This window comes from Capricornis sumatraensis, chromosome 17 (assembly GCF_032405125.1).
Source record: "Capricornis sumatraensis isolate serow.1 chromosome 17, serow.2, whole genome shotgun sequence".
Classification (NCBI taxonomy): Eukaryota; Metazoa; Chordata; class Mammalia; order Artiodactyla; family Bovidae; genus Capricornis; species Capricornis sumatraensis.
In genome coordinates, this window is record NC_091085.1 from 58,751,406 (window position 1) to 58,772,527 (window position 21,122).

Here is a 21,122-nt window from a genome sequence, read left to right on the forward strand (position 1 = left end):
TTCAAGGTCCATTTCAAGTTGCTGCCTATGGCATTATTTTGTTCTTTTTTATGGCTGAGTACAAATGCCCTTGAAAACAGAAGAAAAGTCACAGATGTAGAAAACAAACTTACGGTTACCAGGGAGGAATGCAGGGAGCAGGGGAGGGAAACATTTAAAAAATGGGAGACTGGGATTGACATTCATGCACTACTATATATAAAATAGATAACTAATAAGGACCTACTATATAGCACAGGGAAATCTGCTCAGAGCTCTGTAGTGAGTTATATGGGGAAACAATATAAAAAAAAGAGTGGATATATGTATATATATAACTGAGGCACTTTGCTGTACAGCAGAATCAAATGTAATGTTTTAAGTCAACTGTAACCCAATAAAAAATGTTTTAAAAAGAAACAAATCACACAACACCATATTCAATAATTCATGCACTTAAGTTGCCTCTGGCTTTGAATGTATTTGTACCCTAATAGAGACAAAACATGGTCCACTGGAAAAAGGAATGGCAAGCTACTTCAGTAGTCTTGCCTTGAGAACTCCATGAATGGTATGAAAAGGCAAAAAGATATTACACTGAAAGATGAACTGCCCGGGTCAGTAGGTGCCCAATATGCTACTGGAGATCAGTGGAGAAATAATTCCAGAAAGAATGAAGACACAGAGCCAAATCGAAAACAACACCCAGTTGTGGGTGTGACTGGTGATAGAAGTAAAGTTCGATGCTATAAAGAACAATATTGCATAGGAACCTGGAATGTTAGGTCCATGAATCAAGGTAAATTAGAAGTGATCAGATAGGAAATGGCAAGAGTGAACATAGACATTTTAGGAATCAGTGGACTCAAATGGACTGGAAAGGGCAAATTTAATTCAGATGACCATTATTTATACTACTGCCAGCAAGAATCCCTTATAAGAAATGAAATAAGAAATCCCGTATAAGAATTCTTACAAGAATCCCTTATAAGAAAGTATAAGTGTAGCCCTTATAATTAATAAAAGGGTCTGAAATGCAGTACTTGGGTGCAATCTCAAAAATGACAGAATGATCTCTGTCTGTCTTCAAGGCAAACCATTCAATATCATAGTAATCCAAGTCTATGCCCCAACCAGTAATGCTGAAGAAGATGAGGTTGAATGGTTCTATGAAGACCTACAAGACCTTCTAGAACTAACACCCCAAAAAGATATCCTCTTCATCATAGGGGACTGGAATGCAAATGTAGGAAGTCAAGAGATACCTGGAGTAACAGGCAAATTTGGCTTTGGTACAGAATGAAGCAGCGCAAAGACTAATAGAGTTTTGCCAAGAGAACGCACTGCTCATAGCAAATACCCTCTTCCAACAACACAAGAGGAGGCTCTACACATGGACATCCCCAGATGGTTAATACCGAAATCAGATTGATTATATTCTTTGCAGCCAAAGATGGAAAAGTTCTATACAGTCAGCAAAAACAAGACCAGGAGCTGACTGTGGCTCAGATCATGAACTCCTTATTGCCAAATTCAGACTTAAATTGAAGAAAGTAGGAGAAATCATTCAGGTATGACCTAAATCAAATCCCTTACGATTACACAATGAAAGTGAGAGATAGATTCAAGGGATTAGATCTGATAGACAGAGTGCCTGAGGAACTATGGACAGAAGTTTGTGATATTGTACAGGAGACAGGAATCAAGACCATCACCAAGAAAAAGAAATGTAAAAAGGCAAAATGGTTGCCTGAGGGGGCCTTACAAGTAGCTGTGAAAGAAGAGAAGCAAAAAGCAAAGGAGAAAAGGAAAGATATACCCATCTGAATGCAGAGTCCCAAAGAATAGCAAGGAGAGATAAGAAAGCACTCCTCAGTGATCAGTGCAAAGAAATAGAGCAAAACAATAGAATGGGAAAGACTAGAGATCTCTTCAAGAAAATTAGAGCTACCAAGGCAACATTTCATGGAAAGATGGGCTCGATAAAGGACAGAAATGGTATGGACCTAACAGAAGCAGAAGATATTAAGAAGAGGTGGCAAAAATACACAGAAGAATTATACAAAAAGATGCTCATGACCCAGATAATCACGATGGTGTCATCACTCACCTAGAGCCAGACATCCTAGAATGTGAAGTCAAGTGGGCCTTAGGAAGCATCACTATGAACAAAGCTAGTGGAGGAATTCCAGTTGAGCTATTTCAAATCCGAAAAGATGAGCTGCACTCTACATGTCAGCAAATTTGGAAAACTCAGCAGTGGCCACAGGACTGGAAAAAGTCAGTTTTCATTCCAATCCCAAAGAAGGGCGACGCCAAAGAATGTTCAAACTACTACACAACTGGCACTCATCTCACACGCTAGCAAAGTAATGCTCAAAATTCTCCAAGCCAGGCTTCAGCAGTACGTGAACTTGCAGGTGTTCAAGCTGGATTTAGAAAAGGCAGAGGAACCAGAGATCAAATTGCCAACACTCATTGGATCATAGAAAAGCAAGAGAGTTCCAGAAAAACATCTACTTCTGCTTTATTGTCAACACCAAAGCCTTTGACTGTGTGGATCACAACAAACTGTGGAAAATTCTTCAAGAGATGAGCATACCAGACCACCTGACCTGCCTCCTGAGAAATCTGTATGCAGGTCAAGAAACAACAGTTAGAACTGGACATGGAACAACAGACTGGTTCCAAATTGGGAAAAGAGTATGTCAAGGCTGCATTATTGTCACCCCAGTTATTTAACTTATATGCAGAGTACATCATGAGAAATGCCAGGCTGGATGAAGTGCAAGCTGGAATCAAGATTGCCAGGAGAAATATCAGTAACCTCAGATGCGCAGATGACACCACCCTTATGGCAGAAAGTGAAGAACTAAAGAGCCTCTTGACGAAAGTGAAAGAGAGTGAAAAAGCTGGCTTAAAACTCAACATTCAGAAAACTAAGATCATGGCATCTGGTCCCATCACTTCATGGCAAATAGATGGGGAAACAGTGGAAACAGTGAGAGAGTATTTTTTCGGGCTCCAAAATCACGAAGCAAGAAAAGACGCTTGCTCCTTGGAAGAAAAGATATGACCAACTTAGACAGAATATTAAAAAGCAGAGACATTACTTTGCCAACAAAGGTCCATCTACTCAAAGCTATGGTTTTTCCAGTATGTGAGAGTTGGACCATAAAGAAAGCTGAGCACCAAAGAATTGATGCTTTTTAACCGTGGTGTTGAAGAATACTCTTGAGAGTCCCTTGGACTGCAAGGAGATCGAACCAGTCCATCCTAAAGGAGATCAATCCTGAACATTCATTGGAAGGACTGATGCTGAAGCTGAAACTCCAATACTTTGGCCACCTGATGTGAAGAACTGACTCATTGGAAAAGACCCTGATGCTTGGAAAGATTGAAGGCAGGAGCAGAAGGGGATGACAGAGAATGAGATGGTTGGATGGCATCACCGACTCAATGGAAAGGAGTTTGAGTAAGCTCCGGGAGTTGATGATGGACAGAGAAGCCTGGCGTGCCGCAGTGCATGGGGTCACAAAGAGTCAGACATGACTGAGCCACTGAACTGAATTGCGATAGTACAAATAACAGCAACAACATGTCGGTGACTCCCATATTTTAAAGAATCTCTCTGGTTGACATGTGAAGAATATAGTATAGGGTCATGAGCAGAAGCAGGGAAATCTATCAGGAGGCAACTGCAAGAGTCCCAGCAAAAGAGAACACTGAAGTCTTCCTGGTTACCCTGTCCAGTATTTCAAAAGTCCTATCTTTACCACCTGCCAACATTTCCTAACCCCCTTCCCAGCTTTGCCTTTCTCCTTAACTCCTATCATGGTCTAACATACTGTATATTTTCTCATTGATCTCACTTAATGTGAATCTTCCTGACTAGGATGTAAGGTCCGTGTGATACAGACCTTGACTATGGTGATCACTGCTATGGGATACAGTAGGTGCTCAATAAAACCTTGCTGGAAGGATTTCCCTGATGGTCCAGTGGTGGAGACTCCACACTCCCAAAGCAGGGGGCCTGGATTCAATCCCTGCTCAGGGAACTAAGGTGCTTTGGCATGGCCAAAAAAAAAAGATAGAATAAAAATATATAAATTTGGAATCCCTTGAGTTCTCCCTTGATCTCTAGACATTCATCCTGCCTCACACCTCATCTTGGATGTCTAAAAGGTATCTCAAGCTTAATATGTGCAAAACAGAGTCTGGGTTTTTTTTTTTCCTCCAGATCCTTCCATTCCCCCCATCTCAGTAATGACCCTAATATCCCCCTGGTTGCTCAAACTCAAATCCTAGGAGTCATTCTTGATGCTCCTTTCCTAAACCTCCATATCCAAATCATCAGCAAGGCCTGTTGGCTTCATCCCTAACGTATTCTTGATGCTGTCTGCTTCCCACTCCCTCCCCTGATTGAACTCTGGAGCCTAAACACCTATCATCCAGCATTCAGACGCTTCCATAGCCTGCTATTAGATCCACTGGTCCCTTAAGCTCTTGCCTCTGCAATATGTGATACACACAATGATGAGAAGAAAAATGCAAACCAGATCATTTTATTCATATGCTCCAAACCTACTTTCCTTTCCAGACTTCACTCACTAGGCTCCAGCTGCATGGCTCATCCTTCTGTTCGTAGACTAAACAGAGTCTGCCCCCGCCTCAGGACCTTTGCACATGCTGTTTTCTCTGCCCAGGATCCTCTTCCTCCAGACCCTCACTTGTCTGATCCCTTTACCTCATCCACCTCTCAATTCAGTATCACTGCTTCACAGGGGGTCTTTCCTGACCACCTCACTCCCACTCTATTACATTTTCCTAATAGGTTATCATTAGTGAATTAGCCTGCTTATGGGCTTTTTAAATTGGTTGTCTAAAAGTCTGATGTCACCTCTCCAGCAAGGTCACCCTAACCGCCATCCCCTGAACACACACGTACTCACACAGGCCATTTCTATTATGTTGCTGTTGGTGTCTAGTCTCTAAGTCGTGTCTGACTCTCTAACCTCATGGGCTGTAGCCTACCAGGCTCCTCTGTCTGTGGAATTCTCCAGGCAAGAATACTGGAGTGGGGTGCCATGCCCTCCTCCAGGAGATCTTTCTGACCCAGGGATCAAGCCCGCATCTCCTGCATTGGCAGGCAGCGTCTACCACTGAGTCACGGAGGAAGCCCTCTCTATTACATTGCTAGGATTTCGTTTCCTCAAGCCAGCCATCACTACCTGAGAGTTTCCTGGTTTTGTGTTGATGTTCGGTGTCTTTCCACCAGTATAAGCCAGAACACAAGGATGTCATCTGTCCTGCTCACAGATCCACCAACAAACCCCATGACAGTGTCTGGAACCTAAGAGTTGCCAACCACCTCTATATGGAATTAATGAATCAAATGGCCTTACTCTTCTTTTTTTTTTTTTTTTTGGCTGAGCTGCTCGGCTTGTGGGATCTTAGTTCCCTGACCAGGGACTGAACTCGTGCCCTTGACAGTCAAAGTGCCAAGTCCTAACCACTGGAATTCCCAGATTTACACCAGGGAATTCCCAGATGGCCTTACTTGTAAAAAGTGCTGAGATTCTATTTTCCATCCATATTTACCTGAGATATAACATCCCTCAGGAAAGCAAGCACATGCGAATTTATAATCCCATACTCCAGCGTTTCGGGCATAATTTCCATAGCTTCCTTCATGTCAGTTGCCTCAGAGATGGTCTCTAGACAGGAACAGATTTGAGGAGTGAGATGAGGAGGGAGGTGGACATAGCTAACATTTCCAAGCGTGTGGGAACCAGCTCCTCTTCCAATAATACAAAGGAATGATCCAGGCACAGATCAGAATATGTGCTCATTGGGAAACAAACAAACGCTGAGGGGCACACGGTGGTTCAGAGGTTCACACAAGAGGCACCTGAGAGCCACGTGGATGAACTGATCTGGTTGGAGTGTGTACAGCCTGACAAGGAGAGAAACACTTTGGGTTTTCTAGCAACATTTGATGAACTCTTTGCTTGGTCTGTTTCTCCACTCCCAGTAACCCTCCCCAGTTCATCACCAAAGTACCTTTCAAGTCACAGCATTCGGCGGCCGAGGGTGGGGGACCAGTGTTGTTGTTTTTGGTTTTTTAGGCCCCACTGCACAGTTTGTGGGATCTTAGTTCCCCGACCAGGGATTGAACCTGGGCCCCAGCAGTGAGAGCGTCAAGTCCTAACCACTAGATTGCCAGGGAATTCCCAAGTCATGGATTTTTTTTTTATAATGTAAATTTTTTAAATTTAAATTTATTTTAATTGGAGGCTAATTACTTTTGGAAACAGTCTCTCTTGTCCAGGTTTTCTTTTATTTATTCACTTATTTTTGGCTGTGCTGGGACTTTGTTGCTACACAGGCTTTTCTCTAGTTTCAACGAGCAGGGGGCTGCTCTCTACCTTTGGTGCTTCTCATTGTGGGGGCTCCTCTTATATGGAGTATGGGCTCTAGGGCATGCAGGTTTCACTAGCTGAGGCACGTGGGCTCAATACTTGGGGCTCCTGGGCTCTAGAGCACAGGCTCAGGAGTTGTGGCACACAGGCTTAATTGCTCCACAGCATGTGGGATCTTCCCAGGCCAGGGGTCAAACTCACGCCTCCTGCATTGGCAGAAAGATTCCTTACCACTGAGTCACCACGGAATCGGCCAGGTTTTCTTTGATGCGTATTCGCTCCCACCCTCTCCCTCGACTACACCCCACCCCACCCCACCCCACCAAAAAATTAATCACCACCAATCAGCTCTGTAAACACTTCAAATTGCCCTGGGACAATTCTCTGAGTCTTACTGGGACACACCACAAGCTTCAGTCTGCATGCCTTTCCCTGCATCTGTATAGATGTGCACACTATTCTTTGCCTGATAGGTTTCTATCAAATGCTTCTTTACTGAAATAAATTTATTTTAAAGGGAAATTATGTAAAAGCCAAGTGTGAAAAAGAAAGCTTGACATCAATGAAAGATACCTGTAAAAAAAAAATAATAATATATATATGAGAGTAAATAGTAATAAATTGGGGTAAATTCCATACCCTCTGGCCAAGGCTGATTATTGTTCCTGGCTTGTGATTATTGTTAAATAGGGAAGCACTGAGCTGAGATTGGCCCCTCCTCAAACAAGAACTGTTTAATGCTAAGCCTCTGCTGGTCATCTTTCCTCCTTGTTATGTTCCCTCTCATTTGGAAAGAACAAAGTACAGAAACTCAGAACTTAGCAGGAGGTCGTGATCCAAAGGGCCATTAGTGTTCAAAAAAAGAAAAGCAAAGCAACATCATGTGTGCTGCGTACTTCACTATAGCGTACTGTATAGTGGACAGTCGAACTGTATCTTTATTTCAAGCCCAGGATGTCAAGCATGGGTGATATAGCTGATACAGTACTACCCAAACATCACTGGATCCTTTTTTCAAGAGGATAGATAGGATTGAATCCAGCAAGAAACAAGAACCTGTCCCATCAACGTCAGGTGTGAGTAAAATTCCAGCTTATCCTCCATCTCCTATTGCTAACGAACCTTCAGCTCTACCATCTCCCAACCCCTCTCCCTCCTCCATCAGTAACTCTTCTTGCCTCTTCACTCAATGCCAGCTCCTGTATGCCAGCTGTAGTACTACAGTATTCAAGGTCTTATAAGATTGAATTTTTAAAATTTTTTGTTTATCTTTTTATGTCTTATTTGTGTGAAAAGTATTATAAACCTATCTCAGCACAGTATTACATAGCTGATTATGTCAGTTGGGTACCTAGGCTAAATTTGTTGGACTCCAGTTCAGCTCAGTTCAGTCGCTCAGTCGTGTCTGACTCTGTGACCCCATGAATCGCAGTACGCCAGGCCTCCCTGTCCATCACCAACTCCCGGAATTCACTCAAACTCATGTCCATCGAGTCAGTGATGCCATCCAGCCATCTCATCCTCGGTTGTCCCCTTCTCCTCCTGCCCCCAATCCCTCCCAGCATCAGAGTCTTTTCCAATGAGTCAACTCTTCGCATGAGGTGGCCAAAGTACTGGAGTTTCAGCTTTAGCATCAGTCCTTCCAAGGAAATCCCAGGGTTGATCTCCTTCAGAATGGACTGGTTGGATCTCCTTGCTCCAAGGGACTCTCAAGAGTCTTCTCCAACACCACAGTTCAAAAGTATCAATTTTTTGGTGCTCAGCTTTTTTCACAGTCCAACTCTCACATCCATACATGACCACAGGAAAAACCATAGCCTTGACTAGACGGACCTTAGTTGGCAAAGTAATGTCTCTGCTTTTGAATATGCTATCTAGGTTGGTCATAACTTTTCTTCCAAGGAGTAAGCGTCTTTCAGTTTCATGGCTGCAGTCACCATCTGCAGTGATTTTGAAGCCCGAAAAAATAAAGTCTGACACTGTTTCCACTGTTTCCCCATCTATTTCCCATAAAGTGATGGGACCGGATGCCATGATCTTAGTTTTCTGAATGTTGAGCGTTAAGCCAACTTTTTCACTCTCCACTTTCACTTTCATCAAGAGGCTTTTGAGTTCCTCTTCACTTTCTGCCATAAGGGTGGTGTCATCTGCATATCTGAGGTTATCGATGCTTCCTGACCTGCATACAGATTTCTCAAGAGGCAGGTCAGGTGGTCTGGTATTACCATCTCTTTCAGAATTTTCCACAGTGTATTGTGATCCACACAGTCAAAGGCTTTGGCATAGTCAATAAAGCAGAAATAGATGTTTTTCTGGAACTCTCTTGCATTTTCCAGGATCCAGCGGATGTTGGCAATTTGATCTCCGGTTCCTCCGCCTTTTCTAAAACCAGCTTGAACATCAGGAAGTTCATGGTTCACGTATTGCTGAAGCCTGGCTTGGAGAATTTTGAGCATTACTTTACTAGCATTGGCACCCCACTCCAGTACTCTTGCCTGGAAAATCCCATGGATGGAGGAGCCTGGTAGGCTGCAGTCCACGGCGTCACTGAGGGTCGGACACGACTGAGTGACTTCATTTTCACTTTTCACTTTCATGCATTGGAGAAGGACGTGGCAACCCACTCCAGTGTTCTTGCCTGGAGAATTCCAGGGATGGGGGAGCCTGGTGGGCTGCCATTTATGGGGTTGCACAGAGTCAGACACGACTGAAGTGACTTAGCAGTTACTAGCATGTGAGATGAGTGCACTTGTGCGGTAGTTTGAGCATTCTTTGGCATTGCCTTTCTTTGGGATTGGAATGAAAACTGATCTTTTCCAGTCCTGTGGCCACTGCTGAGTTTTCCAAATTTGCTGGCATATTGAGTGCACCACTTTCATAGCATCATCACTCAGGATTTGAAAGAGCTCAACTGGAATTCCATCACCTCCACTAGTTTTGTTCGTAGTGATGCTTTCTAAGGCCCACTTGACTTCACATTCCATGATGTCTGGCTCTAGATGAGTGATCACACCATCGTGATTATCTGGGTCATGAAGATCTTTTTGGTACAGTTCTTCTGTGTTTTCTTGCCACCTCTTCTTAATATCTTTTGCTTCTGTTAGGTCCATACCATTTCTGTCCTTTATCGAGCCCATCTTTGCATGAAATGTTCCCTTGGTATCTCTAATTTTCTTGAAGAGGTCTCTAGTCTTTCCCATTCTGTTGTTTTCCTCTATATTTGCATTGATCGCTGAAGAAGGCTTTCTTATCTCTTCTTGCTATTCTTTGGAACTCTGCATTCAGATGCTTTTATCTTTCCTTTTCTCCTTTGCTTTTCACCTCTCTTCTTTTCACAGCTATTTGCAAGGCCTCCCCAGACAGCCAGTTTGCTTTTTTGCATTTCTTTTCCATGGGGATGGTCTTGATCCCTGTCTCCTGTACAGTGTCACAAACCTCATTCCATAGTTCATCAGGCACTCTATCTATCAGATCTAGTCCCTTAAATCTATTTCTCACTTCCACTGTATAATCATAAGGGATTTGATTTAGGTTATACCTGAATGGTCTAGCGGTTTTCCCTACTTTCTTCAATTTAAGTCTGAATTTGGTAATAAGGAGTTCATGATCTGAGCCACAGTCAGCTCCTGGTCTTGTTTTTGTTGACTGTATAGAGCTTTTCCATCTTTGGCTGCAAAGAATATAATCACTCTGATTTCGGTGTTGACCATCTGGGGATGTCCATGTGTAGAGTCTTCTCTTGTGTTGTTGGACGAGGGTGTTTGCTATGACCAATGCATTTTCTTGGCAAAACTCTATTAGTCTTTGCCCTGCTTCATTCCACATTCCAAGGCCAAATTTGCCTGTTACTCCAGGTGTTTCCTGACTTCCTACTTTTGCCTTCCAGTCCCCTATAAGGAAAAGGACATCTTTTTTGGGTGTTAGTTCTAAAAGGTCTTGTAGGTTTTGTAGAACCATTCAACTTCAGCTTCTTCAGCATTACTGGTTGGGGCATAGACTCGGATTACTGTGATATTGAATGGTTTGCCTTGGAAACGAACAGAGATCATTCTGTCGTTTTTGAGACTGCATCCAAGTACTGCATTTCAGACTCTTTTGTTGACCATGATGGCTACTCTATTTCTTCTGAGGGATTCCTGCCTGCAGTAGTAGATATGATGGTCATCTGAGTTAAATTCACCCATCCAGTCCATTTTAGTTCGCTGATTCCTAGAATGTCGACGTTCACTCTTGCCATCTCTTGTTTGACCACTTCCAATTTGCCTTGATTCATGGACCTGACATCCCAGGTTCCTATGCAATGTTGCTCTTTACAGCATTGGATCTTGCTTCTATCACCAGTCACATCCACAACTGGGTATTGTTTCTGCTTTGGCTCCATCCCTTCATTCTTTCTGGAGTTATTTCTCCACTGATCTCTAGTAGCATATTGGGCACCTACTGACCTGGGGAGTTCCTCTTTCAGTATCCTATCATTTTGCCTTTTCATACTGTTCATGGGGTCCTCAAGGCAAGAATACTGAAGTAGTTTGCCATTCCCTTCTCCAGTGGACCACATTCTGTCAGACCTCTCCACCATGACCCGCCCGTCTTGGGTTGCCCCGTGGGCATGGCTTAGTTTCATTGAGTTAGACAAGGCTGTGGTCCTAGTGTGATTAGATTGACTAGTTTTCTGTGAGTATGGTTTCAGTGTGTCTGCCCTCTGATGCCCTTTTGCAACACCTACCATCTTACTTGGGTTTTTCTTACCTTGGGCATGGGGTATCTCTTCACGGCTGCTCCAGCAAAGCGCAGCTGCTGCTCCTTACCTTGGACGAGGGGTATCTCCTCACCACCGCCCTTCCTGACCTTCAACGTGAGATAGCTCCTCTAGGCCCTCCTGCGCCCGCTTGTTAGACTTAACGAACAAATTGGTCTTACGAACATGCTCTTGGAATAGAACTCGTTTGTACATAGGGGACTTACTGTACAACCTTATGTGTGTTTCTGTTCAGACACCTTATTGAACATAATTGCTGATTCACTAACATTGGACTCACGGCCAACAGCATCATCACTCACGTGTGAACAAAGCTTACATCACACACGAGTTTTCTCCATCAGGCACATCCCAGCCTTCCTGCACTCTGAATACTAGCCAGTGCTTCAGCACTCCACCTTGGAGACATTTTAAACAGTGAAATCATGCCAAAGCCCCACAAAAACTCAAAAACCCTGGCACTAAATAGATCACGATAAAGACAATAAGAAGGCAGACCATGGCCTTGCCTGACCTCAGCTGGGTCCATGCATGCTAGTGACTCAAGTTTTCCCCACTCCATACATGTCCTTCAAAGACGATGAAACCACTGAAAGTACTGATTTGGGGTTACAAAAATTTTGAGCGAGTTGGTAAATTTATAAATATAGAATCTGTGAATAATGAGGATTGACTGTACTGATAAAAAGCTATCTTCTCAAGAACATGTAAAAATTAAGAGTCTCAGACATACACACATGTACTTGCATGCACACCCACACTCACACACACTCCCACTGGAAACATACCTTTTGTATTTCTGAGAAAAAACAAAACATTCTGGTCCAGAAACTCCTCAGGAACAGGAGTACGAAGCACCTGGAGATATGTCTTTTCCACCATTTGCTTAACAGTTTTCTGAAACATAGAGACCAAAAAAGTCACCCTGAGATATACCCATGCACCCAAATCACCTAATATTTGTGTACACCTGAGCTCTCTCTCCATGCACTGGCTGAACTTACTTCCCAGTGGACTACAGACATGAGCTAAAATTCATCCAGGGGGACTTCCCTGATGGTCCAGTGGCTAAGACTCCATGCTCCCAATGCAGGGGGCCCAAGTTCAATCCCCGGTCAGGAAACTCAAGCCCACATGCTGCAACTAAGACCTGGAGCAGCCAAATAAAAAAATAACTTTAAAAAATAAAATAAAATTCACTCAGATGCTGAACTCTAAGCCTGACTCTTCCACCAACTGGCCACTGCAGCTACACTTGAATAAACTGAATTGAGCAATATCCTAATCAAGCTTCTCTGGACCACAAATTGCAACAAACCCGTCTTGAATTCAGGTTTTTTTGCAGGGAGGCATATTCATGGGGCAACTGAGAGTAATTTCAATTAGCACAGCTCAGGCCAAATGACTCTATCCTAACTCTCCCTGGGGCTTGTGCAGTGAAGGGTTAACCCAGCAGACCTGGGTTGTCCAAACCCTACACATTCCAAAGGTGCTCAAGACTAGCCCTGGGACTTCCCTGGTGGTCCAGTGCTTAAGACTTCACCTTCCAATGCGGTTGGTGTTGGGTTGATCCCTGATTGGAGAGCTAAGATCCCACATGCCTTGCAGCCAGATAACCAAAACATAAAACAGAAGCAATACTGTAACAAATTCAATAGACTTTAAAAATGGTTGACATAAAAAAAAAAAAACCCAATCTTTAAAAAAAGGAAAAGGCTAGTCCTGAACCAGTTCCCAGGTGATGACCTTTAAGCTTTTGGAACATCCTGGCTGATATGAGCATCTCTGTAGACCTGGGCCCTTATGTTATGCTGGAGAGTTTACACTAAAAATGTGATTTAGGGTGAACTGATTTTGTTTGCCTGGGGAACTGGGTCATACTGCCTCAGTCTGACCTCTGCAAAGTAGAATGGGCTGCTGAATAACTGTGCGGACTTCATGCAGACATGACTGATCCCCACTAAAAACCCTGGACGCCAAGGCTTGGGTGAACTCCTCTGATTGGCACAACCTCCTATGTGTTGTCTCACACTGGGAACTTTCCTGGTGGTCCAGTGTCTACGACTCCATACTCCCAACTCACGAGGGCCAAGGTTCAATCCCTGATCAGGGAACTAGATCTCACATGCCACAACTAAAGATCCCATGTGCCACAGCTAAGACCTGGCACAGACAAATAAAGTAAAATGTTTTTTTAAAAGAATGAATGAATGCTGCCCTGGGAGCCCCATTTGGAAAGGACAACTCGTTCTTTTTTACACCTGGACTCTGCCCCATATGCCTTGTTCTCTGTTCACTCTAATCTGCATCCTTTTACTGAAATAAACTATAACCATGAGTACAAACTGAACTGAACTGAACTGATGAGTACAAAAGATTTTCTGGGTCCTGTGAGTCACTGTGGCAGATCATTTAATCTGAGGGGGACCTCGGGGACCCCCAACACAGGATTCCATCATCTCTATTCCAACACAGGATGTTCCTTAACATTTTTCATTTTTTCTTTTCTGGCCACACTGTGTGGCATGTGGGGTCTTAGTTCCCCAATCAGGGATCGAACCTGAGATCCCTGCATTGGAAGCACAGAGTCTTAACCCCTGGACCATCAGGGAAATCCAACAGGACACATTTCTTATATGAACTGTGTCAGTTACCCAGACTCATCCGAGGACATGAAATTCCCATTACCCTACCCAAGAGGACAAAGAGCCACACGTACTTTGACGGGGAGGTTCTCTATACTCTCGAGGTCCATCTCTTCCTCCTCAAGGCTGATGGGAGGACGATGTATAGAATACATTCTCAGCTGCAGATTCTTAGCTGCAAAACATGATGCAATGCACAAGATGAAAAACTTGGAAAACGAGGTTTCTGGTCACCTACACCAGACCTGCATCTCGGACATTAGTATATTTCACTCAGTAGGCGTGCTATCAAAAAGCTGGGTGTTGGGCCCTGCTGGTAGTTCAGTAGTAAAGAATCTGCCTGCCAACGCAGGAGACACAGGTTCGATTCCTGATCCAGGAAGACCCCACAAGCCACGGAGCAACAAAGCCTGTGCCCCGTAACTACTGAGCCTGTGCCACAGAGCCTAGGAGCCACAGTTACTAAGCCTAAGAGAGCCACAGCCACTGAAGCTAGTGCACCCTAGTGCCTGTTTTCACAAGAGAAGGCACTGCAGGGAGAAGCCTGGTCACCACCACTAGAGAGTAACCCCTGCTACTAAATAAAAGAATAAAATTATGTTTTAAAAAATAGCTGGATGTACATTTTTTACAAATGAATCCTACTGTAGCCTTGGCTCACATTATACTTAGGAGAATTGTGTTGTGCTTTTGATGGTCCTCAGTTGGAATTTTAATTTGTGTGTGAGAGTGTACAAGCTTGTTTCAGCTACAGTGTCCAATGAGTGACTTCTCTGAGATTTTTACTTACAGGTGGGGCTTTATCCTTAGGATGAGATTATAGTTAACATGTTAGCATCTACTCCTTTTTCACTATAAAACTTGAAGCTGGTGGGGGATGGAAGGAAAACTAAATAGAATAAATGTATGTCTCCCAAGTCTACTGTTATTGATGGGATCTGAAAATCTCACAGCCTACCAGTCACAACCCTGAGTTTCTGATGAAGCCCACAGAGAAGGGAGAGCTTTCTCAAACTGTTTGGCTCTTCCTCCAAAAGGCACTGGACAAAGTCCAGGCTTTGGAACAAATCAACATGTGTGGTGTGAACCCTCTCTGCAGAGGGTTTTCTCATCCATAAAACGGGACAATAATATCGATTGGGGTGAGATTTGAGAGGATTAGACTACAGGTTGGCTGAGTGTTGAGCATGCGGGCTAGCAGAGGAAGCAGTCTACAGCTGGGAGAACTAGCATTATCAGAGCAAGAGCAACAGCCCACAGACAAAAATACACCATCAAGGGGCTTCCCTGGTGATCCAGCCAGTGGATGAGACTCCAAGCTTCCACTGCAGGGGATGAGGGTTCAATCCCTGGTCGGGGAACTAAGATTCTACATGCCATGCAATGCAGCCAAAGAAAAAGATTAAAAAAAAAAAAAATAGACTGCCAAGTGCACCCAATGCCACAGAGCTATATGCTTAGAAGTGGACAAAATGCTGTTTCATGTTGCATGTTTTACCACGATAAAAAGAAAAGAAAAAATACACTTGGAAGGAATATTAATTTGCTTTGCCGGAGACTGTCCTGCCCCTTCTCTCCAAGCAGCCTCCTCCCTCCCAATTCTTCCCCAATCACGGATTTATTGGTAATAAAGCAGGAGGCCATCAGTAAACATGACTGTCTCTCACGACCTCCATCTGTCTTATCAAAATTCAACCTACACAAATCTTAGTAAGAATGGAGGGCCTGTATTTCTAAACTTGTATTCCTCTCCTCTAACACCCCCAATTTTCACTAGAGAGGGGGTTATGTTTTGGTTAAAAATAAATTGTTCTGAAAAAATTAAGATGACAACAGGAAACACTGCACATCACCCCAATCCTTTTTCTCCCAATTTTATTTTTAATTTTTAAGGGTTTTTTTTTTTTAATGATTTTTTTCCTTTTGACTGTGGTGGGCCTTTGTTGCTACCACTTTCCCTAGCTACAGTGAGCAGGGGCTACCCCTCAGTGCGCAGGCTTCTCATTGGGGTGGCTTCTCTTGTTGAGGAGCACAGACTCTAGACTGTGGGCTTAGCAGTCGTGGCACACAGGCTTTGTTGCTCCACAGCATGTGGAATCTTCCTGGGCCAGAGATCAAATCCACATTCCCTACACTGCAAGGCGGATTCTTAAACACTGGACCACCGGGGAAGCCCAAGATGTTTTCTTTTTTAATATTTATTTGCATGTATTTGTTTGGCTGCACTTGGCCTCAGCTGTGGCATGCGGGATCCTCAATCTTCATAAAATGTCGTGCAGGCACTTCAGCTGCAGCATGTGGGATCTAATTCCTTGACCAGGGATCAAACTCAGGCCCCCTGCATTGGAAGCTCAGAGTCATAGCCACTGGACAACCAGGGAAGTCCTTCCCCTCTGACTTTCAAACACTCAGTATCTTGGTAAAGTGCCCCGTCTAACTTCCGCTATTGTAAGGAAAGGTGAGTTACAGGAGAAATAGGGAGGAAATGGGTTGTTGGGCTCTGCTGGCAACGTGATGGTCTGGGGCAGGATTTCAGTCTAGGCTCTACCAGCACTTGGGGCTGGGTCCTCCTGTGTCAAGGGAGCACAGTCCTCCCCACACCTTGACCTTGAACTTTTAGCCCTCAGAACTGGGAAAGAAGGCTGTGGTGTTGTTCTAAGCGATCCAGGCTGTGGTCCTTAGTTATGGCAGCCCCAGGTAACTAATAATGAACCTATTAACACCCAGCACTTTCTCCTTGTATAAAACTTCTTACTAAGTCTCAGCTTCACATAAGTAAAAAGCAGAGGCTGATTTTAGTCTGGGCAAGTGGACCCCTCCCTCCGGGTGAATGCCCCCCAGTGCCCCTCACCCCCAATTCCATACCTGATGCTCTATCTATCGACTCCACTTTTTGAAACTCGGTCTTTTCTTCGTCTTCTTCCTCTTCAGACAAGCCAGGAATGTCATCATCTTTACAGCCACATAAAGCGAAAGAAGAAAAATAAAAAGGAATTGTTTCACCGTGCCAGCCCCGGGGAATCACCACTCTCCTTGGTGCTGAGAGTTGGACTGCGGCCCTGGGAGAGTGTGTTGAAGGCCACAGAATCTCCTGAAGCCCATACCCTATTATGGCCTGTTGAAGGAGGTCACCGAGAGGAAGGACCACTGCTCAACCCAAGTGCTGTCCTCAGGCATTCAGGAGCTGTTCACCCCTGCCCTGTCCTGGGGATGCCCACCCTGGGAGCCACTTCAAGGATGCACCTGGATAGATCAGCTGTGGTGGGAACCTCAAGGTGCTGTGGGTGCCTGAACCCTGGGAAGGGCTCTCTATAAACTCTTACGTGCTAGTGAGCAGGCAGTAAACTCATCCAGCCACGCCCAAGACCACCACCTACTGATCAGAGTGGCTGCATCTTTCTCTGGTCTCTCCTTGCCCTCTGTGTATGGGGGCAGTTTGCAAACCAACACACAGTCCCATAGAAATATCCCAGTTACTGGAGACAACCTTAAGGGACACAAAAGGAAGACCTGTGCAAATTCTTCAGGAGAGGAGAGTTACATAGGATAATCACATCGTTACAAGCAGCCCAAAAGAAATATAAGTGACCAACATGCACCCAAAAAGAGGCTCAACCCCACTATTTATCACACAAATGTACGTTAGAATGAGTACCTGCATCCAATCCCCTTTCATCTAGGGGACTGGTCAAAATTTTCATGATAATACTCAGTGTTGGCGAGGATATTGGCAAACAGGCACCCCATCACTGTAGCTGGGTATGGACTGGCAGGGCCTTTCTGGAGAGCAGTGTAGCAGGACCTGTTCAAACCACAAATTCACACACCCACCACGCTTCCAGTTCTACTTTTATAAGTCTCTCCCATAATATAAAGAAAGTGTACAAAGTGTACAAAAGGACACATTGTGTCATTGTGTGTAAAATAAAATACTGTGGCAGGATAAATGTCCATTCATTAGGGAATAGGTAAATAAAATATGGTACAACTCTAAAGTTACATAGATCTATAGTTATGGACAAAATTCTCCAAGATATCTTTGAGGGAGGACAAGTCACAAAATACTATATATAGTATGACCTTATATATGATTTTAGGAGCTCTCTCTATACATGTTGGGAGAAGGCAATGGCACTCCACTCCAGTATTCCTGCCTGGAAAATCCCATGGACGGAGGAGCCTGGTGGGCTGCAGTCCATGGGGTCGCTGAGGGTCGGACACAACTGAGCGACTTCACTTTCACTTTTCACTTTCATGCATTGGAGAAGGAAATGGCAACCCACTCCAGTGTTCTTGCCTGGAGAATCCCAGGGACGGGGGAGCCTGGTGGGCTGCCGTCTATGGGGTCACACAGAGTCGGACACGACTGAAGTGACTTGGCGGCAGCAGCAGCTATACATGTTATCATTGCTCCAGGGGATCTTCCCAACCCAGGGATCGGACCCAGGTCTTCTGAATTTCAGGCCGATTCTTTACCAGCTGAGCCACTAGGGAAGCCCAAGAATACTGGAGTGGGTAGCCTATCCCTTCTCCAGCAGATCTTCACGACCCAGGAATTGAACCGGGGTCTCCTGTATGGCAGGTGGATTCTCTACCAGCTGAGCTACCAAGGAAGCCTTATCATTATATACATACCATTATATATAAAGATAAAGATGATAATGATATTGAATATAGATAAATTGATTTCAGAAAAGATCTGGTGGCATGTACAGCAAACTACCAATAACAGTTCCCTATAGGAATGGGATGGAGAAGGCACTGGAGACCCTCTCCGGTACTCTTGCCTGGAGAATCCCAGGGACAGAGGGGCCTGGTGGGCTGCAGTCCAGGGGGTCGCTAGGAGTTGGACACGGCAGAGCAACTTCACTTTCCCTTTTCACTTTCAAGCACTAGAGAAGGAAATGGCAACCCACTCCAGTGTTCTTGCCTGGAGAATCCCAGGGACGGGGGAGCCTGGTGGGCTGCCGTCTATGGGGTCGCACAGAGTCGGACACGACTAAAGTGACTGAGCAGCAGCATAGGAATGGGATGCACTTCCCAGGTGGCTCAGTGGCAAAGAATCCACCTGCCAAACAGGACATGTGGGTCTGATCCCTGGGTTGGGAGATCCGCCGGAGAAGAAAATGGCAACCCACTCCAGTATTCTTACCTAGGAAATGCCATGGACAGAGGGGCCTGGCGGGCTACAGTCCATAGAGTGGCAAAGAGTCGGACACGACTAAGCAACTAAACAGCGACAACATAGGAACGGGAGCAGGGCCTAGGGGCGAGTGAGGGCTTATCTTTTACTTTCTATGTTTCTAAGTTCTACGTTATGTGAATTTTTAAGAGAATATCTTCCAGCAATACTTACTGGAAATATTCACTACTTAATACTGTGCAACTTTTAGATTACTGCATAACTTTGCAATTTCTAAAAATTACTGTGTAAAAATGCAAGCAAGTTATTAAGTGATCTGGACAGTATGATTTCATTTTGTTATTTCAAGAAACAACACAAGTTTAGCTATTAGAACAGCATCTTGAACTAGATGCTGCTGGTCTAGACACGCCTCTTTCCTCACGACCAGCATCTATTTGTCTCCATCCAAACAATTTTTAACTAAGAGCAGAGAGTTCTGACTTCATAAAGCAGTGGTCACTAACCTTTTTAGCACCAGGGACTGGTTTCATAGAAGACAATTTTTTCCACAGATGTGGTGAGGGGGCTGGTTATGGGATGATTCAAGCAAGTTACGTTTATTTTCCAGTCATTGATCTGACAGGGGGCAGAGCTCAGGCAGTCATGTGAGTGATGGGGAACGGCTGTAAATACAGATGAAGATTCACTCACTACCTCGCTGCTCACATCCTGCTGTGCAGCCTGGTCCCTAACAGGCTCAGGCGTTGAGGACCACTGCCATAAAGGATCCAATAAAACTGTCCAAGGGTCTTTGTGAGCCTGCAGGCTTAATGAGCAGAAGGGGAGTGACAGTGTGAGACGTGAGCTGAGGAGAGGTCCTCTCTCCCCACCTCTGCCCAGGACCCAACATCCAATACCATCCTGGTATCTCCAGGAGCAGTAACTTTGAGTTTCCAGGAACAGCATCCTCAGCAGGGAATATATTTGCATTCTCAACATGTGGTGACAAGGAGAAGATGCAGAAAAGGAGAGAAGAATGCTGGGGCAGGGGGCAGGGGTTGTAAAGACAGACCAGAAACAGACATAGCTCTTGGGGGATTTCCGAGCATCCTTTGCAGGGGGACCCTCTGAAGTGAGTAAAATCTGCTTCTGCATAGAAGAGGGACATCCTGTCAGGAAGCAATGGGCTAAACATGTGTGAGTATATACAGCACAACAGACAGCCACCAAACTATGAACAGAAGCCCTCAGAGGTCACAAGAAGTCCAAGTTGCATAAGTCACATCCATTTCTTAGGATCTTGGGATATACATATATATACATATTTTTAAGGACATGTATATATAATACTTAAAATTTATGCTTATATATATATATTTTTAACTACACAAAATCAACGTTACTGAACTTTGTGGTACATGTGAAATAGTCAATCCTGTTCATTTATCTTTGTATCCACAATTTCACTTGGTGATAATGAAAAAGTCTAAATTCTAGGTCCTATTATAATGAAACATCCAGATCCAAAGGTCTGCCAGGGAAGAAGTGGGCAGATAATAAGTTAGATTCCAAATGTTATGAGTCATCTCTCTGGGTGTCATTTACAATTTGTTATTATTGTTTATTTGTGGGCTTGCATTTTTCTACAGTGAGTATGCGTATTATTTTGTGTGAAGAGGGTATACTTAAAATATATGAATGTGACTACTACCTTTCAAGTAACTAAAAAGTTCTGTGTGACTCTGCCTCCCCACCCAGTGGAAGGCCCTGTAGGGGATCCAGAAAATCTCCTGAAGATGTGACATTAGCACAGAAGGCTGACATTGACGTTAATGAGACGTGTGTGCGCTAAGTCACTTCAGTCGTGTCCAACTCTTTGCGACTCCATGGACGGTAGCCCACCAGGCCCCTCTGTCCATGCGATTCTCCAGGCAAGAATACCAGAGTGGGCTGCCATTTCCTTCTCCAGAGGATCTTCCCAACCCAGGGATCAAACCTGCATCTCTCGAGGCTCCTGCTTTGCAGACAGATTCTTTACCACTGAGCCGCCAGGGAAGCCCTTGGTTAATGAGACACAGCACACAAACCCAAGCCATGACAACTGCACGGATGCCAATACTCCTGCTGGGAGAAAACCTGCGTGTTTCTCAGTCTCCTTCCCCAACAAGCACCTAAGTGTCCCCTGCGCTCTG

The 21,122-nt window shown here is 44.4% G+C and overlaps 1 protein-coding gene and 1 non-coding gene across 2 annotated transcripts in view; both read right to left on the bottom strand.

The window, feature by feature from the left end:
* Window positions 1-21,122, bottom strand: part of DNAH10 (dynein axonemal heavy chain 10) — a 159,133-nt gene that overhangs the window by 136,749 nt on the left and 1,262 nt on the right. The window contains exons 2-5 of the mRNA XM_068990326.1: window positions 16,671-16,757; window positions 13,880-13,980; window positions 11,949-12,057; window positions 5,581-5,696 (exon numbers count right to left, since the gene is read on the bottom strand). Coding sequence (XP_068846427.1) covers window positions 5,581-5,696; window positions 11,949-12,057; window positions 13,880-13,980; window positions 16,671-16,757 — 413 coding nt within the window. The remainder of the gene's footprint in view (window positions 1-5,580; window positions 5,697-11,948; window positions 12,058-13,879; window positions 13,981-16,670; window positions 16,758-21,122) is intronic.
* TRNAG-UCC (transfer RNA glycine (anticodon UCC)) lies at window positions 13,700-13,772 on the bottom strand. Its single transcript has one exon. It is a non-coding gene; the product is annotated as a tRNA-Gly (tRNA).